At 38.2% G+C, this 22048-nt stretch overlaps 1 protein-coding gene across 1 annotated transcript in view; it reads right to left on the bottom strand.

Moving 5' to 3' along the window:
* LOC311247297 (equilibrative nucleoside transporter 2-like) overlaps positions 1-22048 on the bottom strand; it is a gene marked incomplete at its 3' end in the record, with an annotated part of 116511 nt that overhangs the window by 62772 nt on the left and 31691 nt on the right. Inside the window, exon 2 of the mRNA XM_084337656.1 lies at positions 7025-7081. Within this exon, the coding sequence (XP_084193782.1) occupies positions 7025-7056 (32 nt within the window). The 5' untranslated portion in view covers positions 7057-7081. The remainder of the gene's footprint in view (positions 1-7024; positions 7082-22048) is intronic.

The following is a 22048-nucleotide window of genomic DNA, read 5'->3' as shown; positions in this document are numbered from 1 at the left end:
ACACAAATTGATGGATATTTATCGGCTACTGCCATCGGCACATTTGAGCTTATCGGCCGATACCGATACCCGACCGATATATCAGTGCACCCCTACTTTGCTTTCATGAAATATTGTAAGCCGTCATTTGAGGCTTTATAAAAGCAGCACAATGAACACAAATCTGTCAGTGCCGAGTCCGACCTCATCTTAAATAACAGAGCATTGCTTGTTGTAATTAACAAAGAGAGGCAGAGTTGATTTAGCAAAAAAAAAGAAATGGAAAAAATTTATAATCGAATTTTATTTTCATATTCGAATCCCATGCCCATCGAACGAAGCTTCGAAGTATTTAAGACAGCCCTATCAGCAACCCAAATAAACAAGGAAACTATGAAAGAAGGAAGGGTCATCAGGTCAGAATACCAGCGTTTTATGCTCTGCTTGGTGCCAGTTCTATTGAAGCCTATATTCAAATTCTAAATATACAAGCTATCCAAGGAAATTTACATACCAATATATGAAACGTTAGCCAGTTAACGATGCAACAAATTGCAGATGATTCTGACTAGGGCTGTACCGAATGCTTCGAAGCTTCGATCATAATGTTGACATTCGAATTCTAAATCAACATTCGAAATTATTATTATTATTATTATTATTATTATTATTTTATAAAAAAAATTGCAATCTGTGTAACCCAATGGGGGTTTTCTTCACAGTTGCAGTTAAAGATTAGGTAGGGTGACCAAACGTCCTCTTTTGCCCGGACATGTCCTCTTTTCACGCCCTGTCCGGGCCGTCCGGGGGGGGGGGGTTTATAAATTCATGATAATGTCCGGCTTTCACGGACCGTTTGCATGTACTTAAATTGACTGGCGCATTGCACAGAATACTACGGTAATCTGTTGCGTGTGTGACGTAATCCCTGAGAAGCTTTGTGGGCGGCTCTACAACTACACTCGCACAAACAGAGGAAGAGGGGACAGAGTGGAGCGCAGCTCACATTCACAATGCCAAAGAATGTACTTTTACAGATGAACTGGAGAAGAAATTCAAAATGTACCGACCCGTCGGAACAAATGGGAGGCAAAGTTCAGTAGTGTGCGCACTAAATCCGAAGCCAATGTGTTATAGCGCCCCACTCGACTCATGTCGCACATGAAGCGCTCAAATCAAATCCAGTACTGTGGTGTTTCTACAGACAAGAGTAACCACGGAGCAGTGAAAATATAATAATACAGTACTTTGACTGGAAGAGGGATGGCATGCAAACAAAATTAATCGAGGTTAAATACACCAAATGAGACGGCAGAAACCATTGCACACAATAGCTCATTGAAACATGGCAAAAAAAACGATTTGTCTGAAAAGGATATTTGTTAACTGGATTTTCTATTATTTCATATATTTTGTTATTTATTTTTGTCCAGTAAGACTTGAAAAGAGAGCTATTATTTTGTTACAGGTTGATTTTTAAGTAATTATTGTGCCATTGAGATTTTGTCAGATAATTCTAGGCATAATCATGCTGATTGTTAACTTTGGTTTGGTGTGTCTTTGGTTATAGAGAGATATTGTTGTGTTATATACAGTAAAATAATATAAATAATAATTGTATATCCATAGAGAGGAGGCATACTTTAAATATATTAAAACAATAATGCATCTTTGAGTAAACGTTGAGTATCAAGTCAAGTCAAGTCAAGAGTTTTAATTGTCACGGCATACAGGTATACAATGAAATGCGGGTGGTCTTGCCCGCAACGATGTGCAATACAGTGGTACATATAATAGAATCAAAAGAAGAAACAACATTGTGCAGTAACAGATAGCAGGTAACATGGAGTGACATCTCGGTATCTGTACATAGTTATTTACAGCGCATGTGTGACATGCTAGTTAGCTTTGGTAGTGCAATACACTGTTCCTGTTATTCTAATTTAAAGTGTCCTTTCCTTTGGCCATAAGTGTGCGTGTGTGCGACATGAGTGTGTGCCCGCTCATGTTAAAGTGTTAAGTGGCTGCTCGTGTGTGAGCGTGCACAGTGTGCGTGTCGTGTGTGTGTTCATGTGTGCTTGTGTGTGGACAGTTCAATGTTCTGAGCACTCAATGTACATTGTTCATGGCTCTGATGGCCTGGGGGAAGAAGCTGAGCCTAAGCCGCTCTGTCCTAGTAGCTGGGATTTGCAGGCGTCTGCCTGACCTCAGCAGCTGAAACAGGCTGTTATTGGGGTGGTGAGGGTCTTTCATTATCCTGCAGGCTCTGGATTTGCACCTCTTGTTGTATAGAACCTGCAGGGGGGGTAGTGCAATACCCGTGGTACGCTCGGCTGAGCGCACCACTTTCTGTAGGGCCTTCTTGTCCTGTGCCGTGCTGTTTCCATACCAGGCAGTGATGTTTCCGGTCAGGATGCTCTCTACAGCTCCTGAGTAGAAGGACTGGAGTATCTTCCCCGATACTCTGAACTTCCTTAACTGTCTCAGGTGGTAGAGACGCTGTTTCGCCTTCTTTACTACTGTGCCTATGTGTGTTGACCATGTCAGGTCCTCTGAGATGTGGACCCCCAGGTACTTGAAGCTGCTCACCCTGTCCACGGTAGCCCCGTTTATCATCAGTGGTGTGTGTGTCTCCTGCTGTCCTCTCCTATAATCCACGATCAGTTCCTTGGTTTTGCCAATGTTCAGGAGCAGGCTGTTGTCCTGGCACCAGCGTTCCAGTACCTCCACCTCCTCCCGGTAGGCCTTCTCGTCGTTGTCCGAGATCAGCCCCACCACCACCGTGTCATCTGCGAACTTCACTATGGAGTTGGAGCTGAACTTGGCCACACAGTCGTGTGTGTAGAGTGAGTACAGCAGGGGGCTCAGAACACAGCCCTGGGGGGACCCGATGCTCAGGGTGATGGTGTTGGAGGTCTGACCCCCCACCCTGACCGCCTGGGGTCTTTCGCTCAGAAAGTCCAGTACCCAGGCGCTCAGGGCGGAGCTCAGACCTAGCTCGATCAGCTTGTCCACCAGTCTGGTGGGGACTATGGTGTTGAACGCTGAGCTGTAGTCAATGAACAACAGTCTCACATAGCCCCCCTTCTGACGGTCAAGGTGCGAGAGGGTGCTGTGCAGTACCTGGGAGACCGCGTCGTCGGTGGACCTGTTTGTCCTGTATGCAAATTGCATAGGGTCCATATCACTGGGGAGGGAGGCACAAATGTGGTCCTTGACCAGCCTCTCGAAACATTTCATGACCACAGAGGTGAGTGCCACCGGTCTGTAGTCATTTGGACATGCTGGGGAGGGTTTCTTCGGCACAGGGATGATGGTAGACCTCTTGAAGCAGGCAGGGACCACTGACTCTGCCAGTGATTGATTAAATATGGCGGTGAACACAGGGGCCAGCTGGTTGGCACAGGTCTTGAGTATACGTCCTGTTATGCCATCTGGGCCAGCAGCCTTCCTGGTGTTCACCTGCATAAATGCTCTTCTCACACTGTGTTCCGACAACGAGAGAGCGTCCCCCCCCCCTCGCGGTTGCCCCCCCCCCTCCACAACAGCCGGCGCGCCAGTGACGTCACTAGCCGGAGAGCCAGCAGCGCCACTGTCTACACCAAACCGAGCGTAGAAGGTGTTGAGCTTGTCCGCGAGGGAGGCGTCGTCGCTCCCCATTGACGGGGCGCTGACTTTATAGTCAGTTATTGACTTCAGTCCCTGCCATAATCCTCTTGTGTCGTTTTGTGCCATTTGTGTCTCCAGTTTGTCAGCATATGTCCTCTTAGCAAGTTTGACTGCTTTGCGTAGAGTATAGACTGAAGCCTTATACTCCTCCATGTTTCCTGACTCTCTACCCAGGTTGTAGGCGGTGGTACGAGAGTTCAGAGCTGCTCTAATAGTGCTATCCACCCACGGTTTCTGGTTTGGGAAAATCCGCACCGTTTTCCTGAGGACAATACCATCAGCTATTGTTGTTATGTAGCACACCACTATGTCTGCTAGTTCACTGACGTCACTGGCGCTTCCTATGAACATATCCCAATCCGTGTCTGCAAGCACGTCCTTGAGCGTGGCCTCTGATTCGTCGGTCCACTTCTTAGTCTCACGTGACACGACGGCGTCACGTGATCTATGTTGATATGCCGGAAATAGCAAGATGGAGTCATGATCGCTCGAGCTTGTGGACCCCGTTAATGGCGGAGCGGCTACTGCCTTGTAACCCGCTTTGAACGGGGAATAGCAGTGGTCGAGTGTGTTCTTCCCTCTGGTGGAGCAAGCGATGTGCTGGAAAAAGGACGGCATCACTTTCTTCAGGTTGGCCTGGTTGAAATCGCCGGCCACTACCATCGCTGCGTCTGGGTGTTTGATCTGGTGTCTGTTGAGATGATCGTGTAATTCGCCCAGCGCTTTGCCCGTATTCGCGTGTGGGGGAATATACACGGCAGTCATGACGACTGCTGTGAACTCCCTCGGGAGGTGAAACGGACGACATAGGATAGAAAGATGTTCCAAGTCCGGCGAACACGAGTTTGAGAGGACCTGCACCCCCTCGGGATTAACCCAGGAATTGTTCGTGATGAGGCAGACTCCGCCGCCGATGGTCTTTCCTGAGCCAGCGTTGCGATCTGCACGTAAGACTGTGAAGGCATCCGAGGGAGAGACGCTTTTGTCTGGGGTCGTCGACGTGAGCCATGTCTCTGTGAGACATATAATGTTGATGTCTCTCATCTCCCGTTGGAACCGGACCCTCGCTCTCAGATCATCCATCCTACCCTCCAACGAACGGGCATTCGCCAGAAAGATGGATGGAATTGCTGGGCGGTAAGCAGCTCTTTTTAGTCTCAATCTGATACCTCCTCGTCTCCCTCTGTGTCTTCTCCTGCCGTCGCCTTTGTTCTTTTCTTTGCCGCCATTCTCCCGTCTGATTTCTGCTGGCCATTCTAGGTCAAAAGTGTCTCCAAACTCCTCTTTGAGCCCGGGGTTCAGGTCCATAAGTGTCTGACGGTCGTATGACGTACCCGCCAGTGTTGCTTTAAATAAAAAAGTAGCAAAAACAAACATAATAGCTAAAAGTGAGTACATCGTTGCGGAGCTAAAACCAGAGGCGTCTGACCAGGGTCGCGTCCTCTTGGGCATGCGTTGCTCATGGGACGGGGTTGCACGCCGTGCAACCAGTCTGTGAGCAGAGCACGCACGTGCACACGCGTGCACACAGGAATGCGCTGCACTCTACTGATGCGCCAACTCGCTAAGTACTACTTTGCATAACAATATGGCCGGTCGTCAGGTGTGTTCAAATACGTTCTCAGATACATTCACACAAAACTTGTGAATGAAATGTGTTACATTCCATTCGTAGAGGCAATTAGGCACTGTCTGTAGTCTGTGCTATGCGAGGGAACATCTATGCGCGGGAGCGCGCGGAACGGCGCACGCGCATCATTAAAATATAGTGCAACCAGTCGTCCCATGAGCAACGCATGCCATTAAGTATCTCGAGGCTGGGGGGGCATGTCCTCTTTTTTGGAAATCAAAATATGGTCACCCTAGATTAGGCTACACTAATATTATAATACTATAAGACGTCACCATCACTTTCATACCAACCGTGCCCGTATTGGATTATTTATGTTGACGAAACTGATGAGTTATATTCATTAAAGAAAGTTGATTTAATAAAAGAAAAAGACTAATTTAAATCAGATTAATCACTTTTTCAAATTGAGGATTTAGTTTGACAAAAAAACAAAAAATTTGAATACTTCGATCGAAGCTTCGAATGTTAAAAAATGACATTCGGTACAGCCCTAATTCTGACTTCCGAGGTAATAATGTGTTTTAATTGATCCCATTCAACTCAATGTCGGCCTGAAACTAAAAGTTTCCACACTTGGCACCAATGAGAGCTCACGTGCTACACAGTGACATAATGACCCTTCCTTCTTTTATAGTTTCCTTGCAAATAAAGACAGAAACTAGCTATCGAGGTCATGAGTCAAAAATAGGGATGTCCTGATACCTGTTTTTCAGACCAAGTATAAGTACTTACATTTGGATTTGGATACTTGCTGAAGCCGAGTACCGATATGAGTACTTAACAATAGCATTACAATGCTAACAATGACGTTGAAAACATATTTTATTTTCATCAGATGATCCTCACTTTCTGACTAACAAATTAAATAAACAACACAACGCTGTTGCTGACATTTAAATAATATAAACATTTTAACATTACATTTTGTATTTAAATTTTTTTACAAACATGACACAGAGTACCTAGTAGTTTTACGAGTATATGAGCACAGTATCAGACCCGATACCGATACTGGTTTCCAGGGGTGCAAGTAATTGTACATCGTTACAATACTTAAGTAGTTTTTGGGGATTTGTACTTTACTCAAGTATTATTAGGTTTGTATACTTATAATATACTCAATTACATTTCAGAGAAAAAAAACACACGTTTTACTCCTTACATTTAAAATACAGACCTACAAACTAAGTACAAATATCACAGGTCCAACTATTTTAATTAGTATATTTGTTTCTCTGGCCGAACTAAAGTTAACGTTATTAATCCTGCGGCCGCGCTTTATTTAAAAAACAGCCAATCAAATCCCCATCAATGGAAAATTAACCCGCCCATACCCATGCTGATTGGTCCTTGTGCAAGACTAGAAAGGGGGATCTTTGATTAAACACCTGCTATCAGAAGAGTAGACAGTCAGAAAAAACGTTTTTACTTTAACTTTAGTACTTATGTACATTTAAACTGTTTGACTTTTACTCAAGTGTGTTTTTAGCCAGATACTCTGACTTTTACTCGAGTAAGATTTTGAGACAGGACCCATACGGTCCTTTAAGTATAATTCCTGGGTACTTTTTACACCCCTGCTGGAATAGGACATCCCTCGTCAAAAACAAGCCAAATAAAAAACGGAAATCATTGGGAACCACAGACAGAAACTGTGGTCCAGACTTGAGAGGGAAGTGAGAACTTGTTCAAAAGGTTCCAGCGTGGTGTTTCCACCCAGACGTCTGCCACACGTTCACTCACCTGTCCGGCGGGGCGTCTGTTCGGCCCTTCATCCTGGTGTAGGAGCGTCGGCGTAAACTGTGGAGCACACAGGACAACATGAACGTGAGCATCTTCAAAACCTACTGAGTGCGGCCGGCGGCTCTGGTTCCCCTCTGCGTCCTCCCTGTGCCCAGGTTCACACGCGCAGGAATCCATTACATTCTGACACAGGACTGCAAGGAGAGGGTCGAACACGTAACTACCGAGAAGTGGCCAGGGTGCACTGCACGTGCTAGTGGGACGTGTTGTGTACGCTTGTATACACAACTGTACGGTATACCGCTGTTGTCGACGTTTGAATGCCAGCAGCAGTACCCCCCTCCCCCCCAGCCTCGCTTCTGTTCCCCGTCCATTCACCTGAAGAGGAACATTCAGCTCAGGAGCCCAAATACCTTCTTATCCAGCTAATCCACTCCATGCACAGACACACACCTTTGCTCCCATGTACACACACGCACACACACAAATTTGCGACACTCTGAAATTCAAACTCCTGACACACACAACCACTGGCACACAATCACATAGGCGTGAACTCGCCCACCGGAGACAAATTAATATTGACCTACAGTAGTTGGTGCGGCTGTGTGGATGACGAGGCCGCAAGGGCTTCGTCTCGTCAAGAGGCCCGTTGTGGCAAAACACTAGCAAATGGGGGGAAACACACACTGTGTCCACCACGTCCAACTGGTGGTTTGAGAGTGGAGAGAGAGAGGGCATGACAGGGATAGGGGATAATAGGGGGATGTCGTCCCTGCATGCTTCTACCTGTCCTGCTTTACAAGTCAGTCCATACCAACAACAGGGCACACGGTTAGGCCTGCTATTCATCAACCACACAGACACACATGCATACAGTACACACACACCCTACCAAGCACCGTAGAGAGAGAATTAGGATACACCAACTGTCAGACCATATATGGAAAGTTTGATTGATTGTAGCCACGCCCCTTTTTGGAATTTGGAGCGTTCTGATTGGCCGAGAGGTTTAAGGGGGCGGGACTTAGGGTAGGTTATTTTGAGATGATTTATGACCCCCTAGGGCTTCTCTGATTGGTCTAGGATGTAAGGAGGCGGGACATCCGGTTTTGAGGGAGGGTCATCCGGTTTTCAAAATAAAAGTTTTTTATTTATTTTTTTTTAAAAAAAAAGTCTTTCAAAATAAAAGATTCAATTTTTTTTTTAGATTCAAACGTTTTTTTTATTTTCAGATTGTATGTATTCCATGGTTTTCACAATATGTATTTCTGTATTTCCAAACGTTTTCAGAATATATCTTCACAATTAAGTTTTACAAGGTTGAATACATTATGTGTATTCCAAAGTCTTAAGAATATATTTTCAGAATAAAATACATTTAGTGTGTTTTCTTCAGAAAGTGCATTTATTTCAAATGGTGAGTGTATCTTCAGAAAGTGCATTTATTTCAAATGGTGAGTGTATCTTCAGAAAGTGCATTTATTTCAAATGGTGAGTGTATCTTCAGAAAGTGCATTTATTTCAAATGGTGAGTGTATCTTAAGAAATACCCTCTCTCAAATGTCTCTCAGTAGACTGAATATTTCTCCCTCTGTCTAACTGCAGCTTCTCTGAAAATTCTGATAGTGACATCCCCCGTAGATGTCATAGGAGGCTGGAGAATGACTACGGCCAATGAGATGACTCAAAACCATCTGCCAAAAGCAGATTTATGACTCTGCGACTTCCCGTTTCTGTAGAAAAACGGCCCCCAAGGTGTCTGTGTGTGTTTTCTTAAGGCCAGATGCCAAATGTCACAATCTTTAGATAATTGTATTCCAAATTACAAATGTAATGTGTCTAATGTGTTTAAGCAAAAGTCTAAATAAATGTAAAATAAATTGTTTGTATTCCAAATTACAAATGTATGTATGTATATTAGTTTCTTGGATAAAGACATAATCTTCACTTGTGTTTAAGCAAAAAGAAAATTACAAATGTAATTTGTAAAATTAAAAGTGCACCATTACATTAGCATGCAAGGGTCTAGGGTTTGAATATTTCGTTAATACAGGTGTTTTATATTATACACATTAATTATTTTAGAGTTATTATTAAAAGAGTTGGGCTGAAAATATAAAGTACAGAAAAGATCTATGTGTGTCTGTGAGGTGTGTGTCTCTGATCGGGGGTGTGAACAGGGCTCTCTTAGGTGCTAAAACACAGCATGAGGCGTGAAGATTAGGGCACATGCATACTTGGAGTAAAAAATGTAAACTCAACACACATTTACAGTCATCATTCAAATGGTTTATATCTTTTGTAACATGTACAAGTAATGTACAACATTATACTCATAGCATATTTTTTGTTCACACAATGTTTTCACACATATTTTAAAAGATTTTCCCCATAAACAGGCTATTGTCCTATAAACTAACCTACACTTTGATGAATATTGTTACACCGCTAACAGAGATGTATTATAATTATAATTTGGATAAAAACGTCAACTAATTGACTAAATGTAAAAGTAATACCAACTATTTGACAGTTTGGGTGGTGATTCTTATTTTCTTATTTCGTAAAACTAAAATTAAAAGGCTACAGATCATAGAAAAACGTATGTCTTGTTTACATCAGAGTCCCCCTTTTTTCAATACATCCAGACATTTAGGACATAGCAGATTTACAAATACAACACTGTTTGTGAAAACAGTCCAGAAAATATCTGTCCAAGCTGTTTTAACTGTTTCAACCATCTTTAATTAAGACTTATTTTGGATATAGATCACTTCAAGGCCTGAATGTCTATACACTGTAGCAATGGTAAGCATGCATTTTCAGGTCAACTTCCCTTACCAACATGCACATCTAACCCCTCTTTTAATGTCACAGTAACCTGAAATAGCACAGAGTGTGGGGAAAAGGCCTTATTCAAAATAAAAAAACTTTGAAACTGTACCCATTCTCCAATCTGTTAATAAACTTTTCAATCAATCAATCAATATATGATTAGGTATAAAAGTTAAAGACATGATAGATTAGAGTTGGGGCGAAAATATAAAGTGCTGTAAATATCTATCTTTTTGAGGATCTGGGTGTGAACATGGGGCCCTGTTATAGGTGTCAAAATGCTGCAAGGAGGTGTGAAAGATTAGGGACCAAACAACCTCTGTATATTTGCTTGTAATACTCTGCATTTACTCTAAACAAAACTAATAAAGTCTGTATTACAGCTAACTCTTTAAGTTTCAATAGTTTGGATTTAATACATAATTCATTGGTATGTTCTCTTGAATCTACATTGTGAACTATTCTTACTGCTCTCTTCTGTAATATAAATAAGGGCTTTATGTTGCTTTCATACGTGTTACCCCACACTTCCACACAGTAACTCAAATATGGTAGGATGAGTGAACAATATAATATTCGCATAGAATTATAATCAAGCACATTCTTTGCCTTGTTCAAAACAAAACACTCTTGGCTACCTTATTTTTTTATGTACATTATATGTGGCTTCCATGTCATTTTCTCATCCAACATAATCCTTGGATTCCTTTGTCAATACATAATGCCACATTGTCCTTCTTTCGATTAGTAAATATCATACATTTCGTTTTTCCAAATTTAGGGATAGCTTATTGTTATTAAACCATATCTTAAGTTTACACATTTCATTTGTAATTTGGAATACAGAAATTTGTATCGACAGCAAATAAAACAAATTGCAATATGTTTGACACTTCACATATATCATTAATATATAAAATAAAAAGTATGGGCCCCAGGACCGAACCTTGAGGGACAACACATTCAATATAGTTGGCTCCACCTCAAATGTAATGTTCAGAAAATGTGTATTTTTAGGTCTTTGCTGTTGCTGTCATTTTGACCATCTAGCTAAAAGAGGGGTCAATGATCGCAAATGAATACATGGTAAAAAGGTCTACCAATTGTCATGCAAGAATGCACTTCTAATATGTTACACACTAGTAATTCAACCATAATATTTCCAAATAGTATTGTTCTAAACAGTGTATTACAAATACAGTGTATTTGTAGCTAATGTAGACAATAGGCAATTATATAATTGTCACCTGAAAACATATTGTTGTCTATTTTCAAGATAGCTACTTAACCAGTTCATCGCCACCCCTCTCACACTGCATGTTTGTAATTTAGAAATTAAAATGTGATGATCAATCGTATCAAATGCTTTTTTAAGTGTATTTCCTATTCCTATTGTGTAATTCCTTTCATCTACGGTTGTGGTTATTTCTTCATATATATTCATTAAGGCTAAGGCTGTTGATCGATTTGCCCTGAATCCATACAGACTCTCACTCAGAATCTAAGAATCTAAGAATCATGAATCAAGAATCTTGGAAAATTGTGAAAGCAAAGACACTGGTCTGTAGTTGGTAAAACTGTGTTTGTCCCCAGATTTAAATAGAGGAATAATAATTATTTGAAAAAATTAATAGAAATGTCCCACAGGGATAAGGTTTATCTTATCTAAGTGTGCTATGTTTAATAGTGTATAGGGACATAGTGTGTAATAGTGTAATATTGTCATAGGGTAGTCATATAATAGTATGTAATAGGGTTATATAGTGTAATATTGTGCAAATGTGTAATAATGCAATAGTGTAATAGTCTAGTAATAGTGTAATAGTTTAATACATTATTTTGTTTCCTCAAACAGACATGTTCATGTAACTTGCATCAATCCAGTTTTCAGTCACCTTTTCAGTCACCTTTCAGCCAACTGTGTTGAAGATTTGTAGCATGGTCCTAGGATAAACATAAATTATAGACATCTAAAATCATGAAACAGGTCGATTTTTAGTAGATTTAATCAATAGTCAGAAGGATAATGCTATTTTAGTCAAGGGTTGAGATATATCACCCCCATGACACATCCCTATTTTGTAAGACAAACAGTTTGATGTTGTAATTTCAGTGATTAGGCTCGCTTGCCTGTATACATTTTTATCAATCTGCTTTTGGTGTATTTTTTAGGTGTTTGGTTATGTTTTTATCTGTCATTTTGATCAGGTCTAGCTAAAAGAGGGGATTTATGATCTCAAATGACTAAGGTTTACCAATTGTCATGCATGAATTTCAACTCTAACGTGTTACATAAGTAAAACAGACTATTTGCAAACACCATTGTTCTAAAACAGTGTATCTACTATAGACAGGTTGTATTTATATTTTAACTAAATGTAAAAAAACATGAGAACACAATCCTAGTGAATTCTGAATTTGATGTTTATTGGTTGAATGTCAAGGATAAACATAAATTATAAAACATCTAAAACCATGAAACTGACTGATGCACTTAAAACAGACATGTCAACATAGTTTTTTTTTACCTGTTTGCATAATGATAAGGTATAAAAACAAAGTGCTTCAATACAAATGTATTTTTTTTGAAGTTTAGTAATATCAAGCCCCAAATGTATTTTCTTTAACCTGCTCTAAGGTACATTATACAACTCATTTATGAATTACTTTGCAACGTCTAGTTTTTTAGCCCCCCAGCGTTTTATGCTCTCAATATTATGGATATGCATTAAATCCTACACACGATAGGAAATATTCAATCAACTCAAAGATGATGGTTCTAAGGTAAATAAAATGTAATTCAGTCAACATAGTTAGTGTATAGTATGGCTAAACATGTATGAAAGTTGTTGATACAATATTATAATTCATAATTCATTTCAAAATAATTACAGGCGAGGTTGTTTGATTTTTGTCCCGATGATTGAAGGAAATTCATTTTTAAGAACCATTTAACATGAAATATCTTAAAGATGTATTTTTATTCATTATAACCATGAAAATAATGCAATGTTAGGTTTTACCGTGATTTTAGTGTTCACAGATAGGAATGTATCATTCACATTCAATTATCCAAATGTACTCTGAGTAAAATTTACTCTGTGAAATGTACTCTGCAAAATGTACTCTGCGAAAGTTCCCTGCAATATGCAGGGTTTTACATAGACTACTAGCAAAAACAATTCATATTGTTTCAGTGATGGCCTGGTTGATAGCTACATTGTCGACATGTCTTATTTTTTATTCTTATTTCATTGTATAGTGAATTCAGGGGTATAGTGGAGCGATTATATTTTGTTTTTATAATATTTTATAATATCAAAACATGTCTTATGTTCTTATATATCTACAAGTCTTAGAATGCTGTAAAAAGAGTCCTACTAATATATTTCACTTAAAAAACTTGTACAGAAAGATAAATTTCCGACCCCCGGAGCCCTGTCAGAGTGTATACAGGTTCTGTACAGTATACCATATGCAAATCCCATATGGTCTAGCGGTAATGATGCCCTGCTTTCATCAGGGAGACGCGGGTTCGACTCCTGCTATGGGAATAACACTTTTTTCTATACATAACAAATGTGTTGGTATGTTTTATTGTAACTGTTTGACTGTTTGACTGTTTTTAGTGCAACACTACTGTCACCGGCATTTAAGAAGGGTCTAGGGTTATCTCCTCAACACTAGGTTGGAGATGCATTTAAGTCCTATAGTTTTTTCCATACTTTTGCAAGGATATGTATGACTGTGTTGCATTAATTTATTTTTAAATTTGGTGGACTTTATGGTATTTATGGTTTATTTATGATTGTGATACTTCTTATTGAATTGTTTAAAGAATATGTGTTTAACCAGAGTATAGTAGGACCTTACAAATATGATTTGATCCCAACAACTGGTGACATTTCGAAGTCTTTAAGGGATCACATTCACATAGCTGAATATAGTTGCACAACTGGATAATATTTGTATTATTACTAGGATGAACTTAAAATCATTCAAAACAATTATTACATAACAATTATTACAATGAAGCGTAGTTGTGTATATTATAAATGTTTTTTATTAAAGAATATTACAAATCATGCTGCAACCTTTTTTATCAATAATATAAGCGTGCATAACATCAATAATGTGATTAATATCTAAAGTTTCTAAACACTTATGATTTTTCAGCTTAAAAGCCGTAACATCCACTATTACGGTGTATAAACACAACAGGTGTGCTCTGTTAAAATGACCATTCATATGATCTAAAATAGTAACTAAGCCGTTTTCAGATAGAAGACTTTCATCCTCTGAGAGTGTCTCTATCATATATTGCCAATTATTTAACAAGCCTTTATCTCTCACCAGCTTCAACATATTTTCAAAAAGCCTTAAGCGCAGGCTATTGACATTCCCGTTTACAGTGTACAAGTGGGCATCGTTGACTTTATTAGCTATAGCATGCTTTAAAAGCAATGCGATATCATAGTTTATAGAGGTCGTAATACAGCTGGTAGTCCTACTGAAGAAATTCCCCATTTCCTATGCTACGATCCTGATACTTTAAACAACAGGTGATATAGGGTGTGTATTTCTGTATGGGGGTGGGGATGAACCTGCGGACGGGTCTGTATGACGCTATAGATGTGTAGGATAGAAACCTATATATTTAGAGAGTTACCTCTTAGAGAGACCCTAAAAAATAAAATGGCGAGCAGTCTAGCTACAACGGTTGGCCATGTTACGGACAGAGCTACCAGGATTAAAACCATGTTACTTGCACCTTGCAGATATGGTAGAGAGATCTTTAACGAACTATGCCCGGTCCTAGGGGGTGTCCTAGGATTTGAATACGATGCTAGAGCTGAGAGAATACTGTTCTACAAGATGACCGTGGAGGATTTCCAGGGCTTTGCAAGCAGGCCTGAGATGTATCTAAAGGAGACGGAATTTTGGGCAATGAAAAAGGCTTCTTTTAAGTCTATGGATGGATTAGTGGGTAAAACGCTTAAGGACGGACAGCTAATCACTCTGTTAATAGGCCATAGCCGGCTAGGGTACGGGTATGTGCATTACGTGGCTAGGATATCTATAAAAAGTACTCCGACACTTGATGTAGAGCCTGATCTAGCCATCTCCAGGCGGTATAATTCAACTCTTGAGTATTTCATCTTCTCACTTCCGGTAACCAAATGGCTGCAATGTCTCCAGCGAATCAGGGGACCTGGAGTACGATTGACCCATCGAGGGGGCGTGTCAACCCTAAATCCTCCTTTAAAAAGACTTACAGTGCATTTGTAGTTTTAGATAGCAATCATGGCTTTGTATGTGGCACATGAGGCTGATCCTGCTAACTCTGCATTGGATACATTAGATTGCCTGTCTCCACTAAACGCGCCTGACGATGTTGAGACACTACCCGCTGGCGGTTATAGATTCATGGACCCTCCTTCAACGCGATCAAACTTTGTTTGGTATGAGGCTGATCCTTCTAAGCATGCCTCGGATACACTAGATAGCCTGTCTCCACTATACGCTCCAGACGAGGAAGTTGAGACATTACCCTTACCCCTGTATGGTTCAACTAAAACTCCTTCATTGCAAAGCCTCCTAGACAGCTTTAGGACTAGATACAGCCCTCTTTCAACGATTTGGGAGACTTCATCGCCGGATTCACCACCGTCAAACCCCGTCAGGTGTACGAATCCTAATAGCCCCTGGTACACGGGTCCTTGGGAGACTTCGTCGCCGGATTCATCACCGCCAAACCCCGTCAGGCATATGGATGTCCCTCCTAATAGCCCCTGCTACACCCCTCCTAATAGCCCCTGCTACACCCCTCCTACATCAGAATCTGATGTATTCCATCCTGACCCCGAAGAAATACCTATCGTTGATGTAACCAACATAGCATCAGGACTGCCATCCCCAACCGGGGGTACGGTTAAGAGACTGTGTCCTACTAGAAGAAAAACCTTCCACTTCCCAATCAAAGTATCTACTCTTAAAGCCTTAGTGACAGCCGCGGAGCTGTCAGGACAATTGTACATCGATGGGTAACCGGGAATGTCAATAGCCTGCGCTTAAGGCTTTTTGAAAATATGTTGAAGCTGGTGAGAGATAAAGGCTTGTTAAATAATTGGCAATATATGATAGAGACACTCTCAGAGGATGAAAGTCTTCTATCTGAAAACGGTTTAGTTACTATTTTAGATCATATGAATGGTCATTTTAACAGAGCACACCTGTTGTGTTTATACACCGTAATAGTGGATGTTACGGCTTTTAAGCTGAAAAATCATAAGTGTTTAGAAACTTTAGATATTAATCACATTATTGATGTTATGCACGCTTATATTATTGATAAAAAAGGTTGCAGCATGATTTGTAATATTCTTTAATAAAAAACATTTATAATATACACAACTACGCTTCATTGTAATAATTGTTATGTAATAATTGTTTTGAATGATTTTAAGTTCATCCTAGTAATAATACAAATATTATCCAGTTGTGCAACTATATTCAGCTATGTGAATGTGATCCCTTAAAGACTTCGAAATGTCACCAGTTGTTGGGATCAAATCATATTTGTAAGGTCCTACTATACTCTGGTTAAACACATATTCTTTAAACAATTCAATAAGAAGTATCACAATCATAAATAAACCATAAATACCATAAAGTCCACCAAATTTAAAAATAAATTAATGCAACACAGTCATACATATCCTTGCAAAAGTATGGAAAAAACTATAGGACTTAAATGCATCTGCAACCTAGTGTTGAGGAGATAACCCTAGACCCTTCTTAAATGCCGGTGACAGTAGTGTTGCACTAAAAACAGTCAAACAGTCAAACAGTTACAATAAAACATACCAACACATTTGTTATGTATAGAAAAAAGTGTTATTCCCATAGCAGGAGTCGAACCCGCGTCTCCCTGATGAAAGCAGGGCATCATTACCGCTAGACCATATGGGATTTGCATATGGTATACTGTACAGAACCTGTATACACTCTGACAGGGCTCCGGGGGTCGGAAATTTATCTTTCTGTACAAGTTTTTTAAGTGAAATATATTAGGACTCTTTTTACAGCATTCTAAGACTTGTAGATATATAAGAACATAAGACATGTTTTGATATTATAAAATATTATAAAAACAAAATATAATCGCTCCACTATACCCCTGGATTCACTATACAATGAAATAAGAATAAAAAATAAGACATGTCGACAATGTAGCTATCAACCAGGCCATCACTGAAACAATATGAATTGTTTTTGCTAGTAGTCTATGTAAAACCCTGCATATTGCAGGGAACTTTCGCAGAGTACATTTCGCAGAGTACATTTCACAGAGTAAATTTGACTCAGAGTACATTTGGATAATTGAATGTGAATGATACATTCCTATCTGTGAACACTAAAATCACGGTAAAACCTAACATTGCATTATTTTCATGGTTATAATGAATAAAAATACATCTTTAAGATATTTCATGTTAAATGGTTCTTAAAAATGAATTTCCTTCAATCATCGGGACAAAAATCAAACAACCTCGCCTGTAATTATTTTGAAATGAATTATGAATTATAATATTGTATCAACAACTTTCATACATGTTTAGCCATACTATACACTAACTATGTTGACTGAATTACATTTTATTTACCTTAGAACCATCATCTTTGAGTTGATTGAATATTTCCTATCGTGTGTAGGATTTAATGCATATCCATAATATTGAGAGCATAAAACGCTGGGGGGCTAAAAAACTAGACGTTGCAAAGTAATTCATAAATGAGTTGTATAATGTACCTTAGAGCAGGTTAAAGAAAATACATTTGGGGCTTGATATTACTAAACTTAAAAAAAAATACATTTGTATTGAAGCACTTTGTTTTTATACCTTATCATTATGCAAACAGGTAAAAAAAAACTATGTTGACATGTCTGTTTTAAGTGCATCAGTCAGTTTCATGGTTTTAGATGTTTTATAATTTATGTTTATCCTTGACATTCAACCAATAAACATCAAATTCAGAATTCACTAGGATTGTGTTCTCATGTTTTTTTACATTTAGTTAAAATATAAATACAACCTGTCTATAGTAGATACACTGTTTTAGAACAATGGTGTTTGCAAATAGTCTGTTTTACTTATGTAACACGTTAGAGTTGAAATTCATGCATGACAATTGGTAAACCTTAGTCATTTGAGATCATAAATCCCCTCTTTTAGCTAGACCTGATCAAAATGACAGATAAAAACATAACCAAACACCTAAAAAATACACCAAAAGCAGATTGATAAAAATGTATACAGGCAAGCGAGCCTAATCACTGAAATTACAACATCAAACTGTTTGTCTTACAAAATAGGGATGTGTCATGGGGGTGATATATCTCAACCCTTGACTAAAATAGCATTATCCTTCTGACTATTGATTAAATCTACTAAAAATCGACCCGTTTCATGATTTTAGATGTCTATAATTTATGTTTATCCTAGGACCATGCTACAAATCTTCAACACAGTTGGCTGAAAGGTGACTGAAAAGGTGACTGAAAACTGGATTGATGCAAGTTACATGAACATGTCTGTTTGAGGAAACAAAATAATGTATTAAACTATTACACTATTACTAGACTATTACACTATTGCATTATTACACATTTGCACAATATTACACTATATAAACCTATTACATACTATTATATGACTACCCTATGACAATATTACACTATTACACACTATGTCCCTATACACTATTAAACATAGCACACTTAGATAAGATAAACCTTATCCCTGTGGGACATTTCTATTAATTTTTTCAAATAATTATTATTCCTCTATTTAAATCTGGGGACAAACACAGTTTTACCAACTACAGACCAGTGTCTTTGCTTTCACAATTTTCCAAGATTCTTGATTCATGATTCTTAGATTCTTAGATTCTGAGTGAGAGTCTGTATGGATTCAGGGCAAATCGATCAACAGCCTTAGCCTTAATGAATATATATGAAGAAATAACCACAACCGTAGATGAAAGGAATTACACAATAGGAATAGGAAATACACTTAAAAAAGCATTTGATACGATTGATCATCACATTTTAATTTCTAAATTACAAACATGCAGTGTGAGAGGGGTGGCGATGAACTGGTTAAGTAGCTATCTTGAAAATAGACAACAATATGTTTTCAGGTGACAATTATATAATTGCCTATTGTCTACATTAGCTACAAATACACTGTATTTGTAATACACTGTTTAGAACAATACTATTTGGAAATATTATGGTTGAATTACTAGTGTGTAACATATTAGAAGTGCATTCTTGCATGACAATTGGTAGACCTTTTTACCATGTATTCATTTGCGATCATTGACCCCTCTTTTAGCTAGATGGTCAAAATGACAGCAACAGCAAAGACCTAAAAATACACATTTTCTGAACATTACATTTGAGGTGGAGCCAACTATATTGAATGTGTTGTCCCTCAAGGTTCGGTCCTGGGGCCCATACTTTTTATTTTATATATTAATGATATATGTGAAGTGTCAAACATATTGCAATTTGTTTTATTTGCTGTCGATACAAATTTCTGTATTCCAAATTACAAATGAAATGTGTAAACTTAAGATATGGTTTAATAACAATAAGCTATCCCTAAATTTGGAAAAACAAAATGTATGATATTTACTAATCGAAAGAAGGACAATGTGGCATTATGTATTGACAAAGGAATCCAAGGATTATGTTGGATGAGAAAATGACATGGAAGCCACATATAATGTACATAAAAAAATAAGGTAGCCAAGAGTGTTTTGTTTTGAACAAGGCAAAGAATGTGCTTGATTATAATTCTATGCGAATATTATATTGTTCACTCATCCTACCATATTTGAGTTACTGTGTGGAAGTGTGGGGTAACACGTATGAAAGCAACATAAAGCCCTTATTTATATTACAGAAGAGAGCAGTAAGAATAGTTCACAATGTAGATTCAAGAGAACATACCAATGAATTATGTATTAAATCCAAACTATTGAAACTTAAAGAGTTAGCTGTAATACAGACTTTATTAGTTTTGTTTAGAGTAAATGCAGAGTATTACAAGCAAATATACAGAGGTTGTTTGGTCCCTAATCTTTCACACCTCCTTGCAGCATTTTGACACCTATAACAGGGCCCCATGTTCACACCCAGATCCTCAAAAAGATAGATATTTACAGCACTTTATATTTTCGCCCCAACTCTAATCTATCATGTCTTTAACTTTTATACCTAATCATATATTGATTGATTGATTGAAAAGTTTATTAACAGATTGGAGAATGGGTACAGTTTCAAAGTTTTTTTATTTTGAATAAGGCCTTTTCCCCACACTCTGTGCTATTTCAGGTTACTGTGACATTAAAAGAGGGGTTAGATGTGCATGTTGGTAAGGGAAGTTGACCTGAAAATGCATGCTTACCATTGCTACAGTGTATAGACATTCAGGCCTTGAAGTGATCTATATCCAAAATAAGTCTTAATTAAAGATGGTTGAAACAGTTAAAACAGCTTGGACAGATATTTTCTGGACTGTTTTCACAAACAGTGTTGTATTTGTAAATCTGCTACAGTATGTCCTAAATGTCTGGATGTATTGAAAAAAGGGGGACTCTGATGTAAACAAGACATACGTTTTTCTATGATCTGTAGCCTTTTAATTTTAGTTTTACGAAATAAGAAAATAAGAATCACCACCCAAACTGTCAAATAGTTGGTATTACTTTTACATTTAGTCAATTAGTTGACGTTTTTATCCAAATTATAATTATAATACATCTCTGTTAGCGGTGTAACAATATTCATCAAAGTGTAGGTTAGTTTATAGGACAATAGCCTGTTTATGGGGAAAATCTTTTAAAATATGTGTGAAAACATTGTGTGAACAAAAAATATGCTATGAGTATAATGTTGTACATTACTTGTACATGTTACAAAAGATATAAACCATTTGAATGATGACTGTAAATGTGTGTTGAGTTTACATTTTTTACTCCAAGTATGCATGTGCCCTAATCTTCACGCCTCATGCTGTGTTTTAGCACCTAAGAGAGCCCTGTTCACACCCCCGATCAGAGACACACACCTCACAGACACATAGATCTTTTCTGTACTTTATATTTTCAGCCCAACTCTTTTAATAATAACTCTAAAATAATTAATGTGTATAATATAAAACACCTGTATTAACGAAATATTCAAACCCTAGACCCTTGCATGCTAATGTAATGGTGCACTTTTAATTTTACAAATTACATTTGTAATTTTCTTTTTGCTTAAACACAAGTGAAGATTATGTCTTTATCCAAGAAACTAATATACATACATACATTTGTAATTTGGAATACAAACAATTTATTTTACATTTATTTAGACTTTTGCTTAAACACATTAGACACATTACATTTGTAATTTGGAATACAATTATCTAAAGATTGTGACATTTGGCATCTGGCCTTAAGAAAACACACACAGACACCTTGGGGGCCGTTTTTCTACAGAAACGGGAAGTCGCAGAGTCATAAATCTGCTTTTGGCAGATGGTTTTGAGTCATCTCATTGGCCGTAGTCATTCTCCAGCCTCCTATGACATCTACGGGGGATGTCACTATCAGAATTTTCAGAGAAGCTGCAGTTAGACAGAGGGAGAAATATTCAGTCTACTGAGAGACATTTGAGAGAGGGTATTTCTTAAGATACACTCACCATTTGAAATAAATGCACTTTCTGAAGATACACTCACCATTTGAAATAAATGCACTTTCTGAAGATACACTCACCATTTGAAATAAATGCACTTTCTGAAGATACACTCACCATTTGAAATAAATGCACTTTCTGAAGAAAACACACTAAATGTATTTTATTCTGAAAATATATTCTTAAGACTTTGGAATACACATAATGTATTCAACCTTGTAAAACTTAATTGTGAAGATATATTCTGAAAATGTTTGGAAATACAGAAATACATATTGTGAAAACCATGGAATACATACAATCTGAAAATAAAAAAAACGTTTGAATCTAAAAAAAAAATTGAATCTTTTATTTTGAAAGACTTTTTTTTTGAAAATAAATAAATAAAAAACTTTTATTTTGAAAACCGGATGACCCTCCCTCAAAACCGG

This window comes from Notolepis coatsorum (assembly GCF_963971535.1).
Source record: "Notolepis coatsorum genome assembly, chromosome: 1".
Taxonomy (NCBI): Eukaryota; Metazoa; Chordata; class Actinopteri; order Aulopiformes; family Paralepididae; genus Notolepis; species Notolepis coatsorum.
The sequence above is the reverse complement of the archived record's forward strand: the minus strand, read 5'-3'. Positions and strand labels throughout refer to the sequence as shown.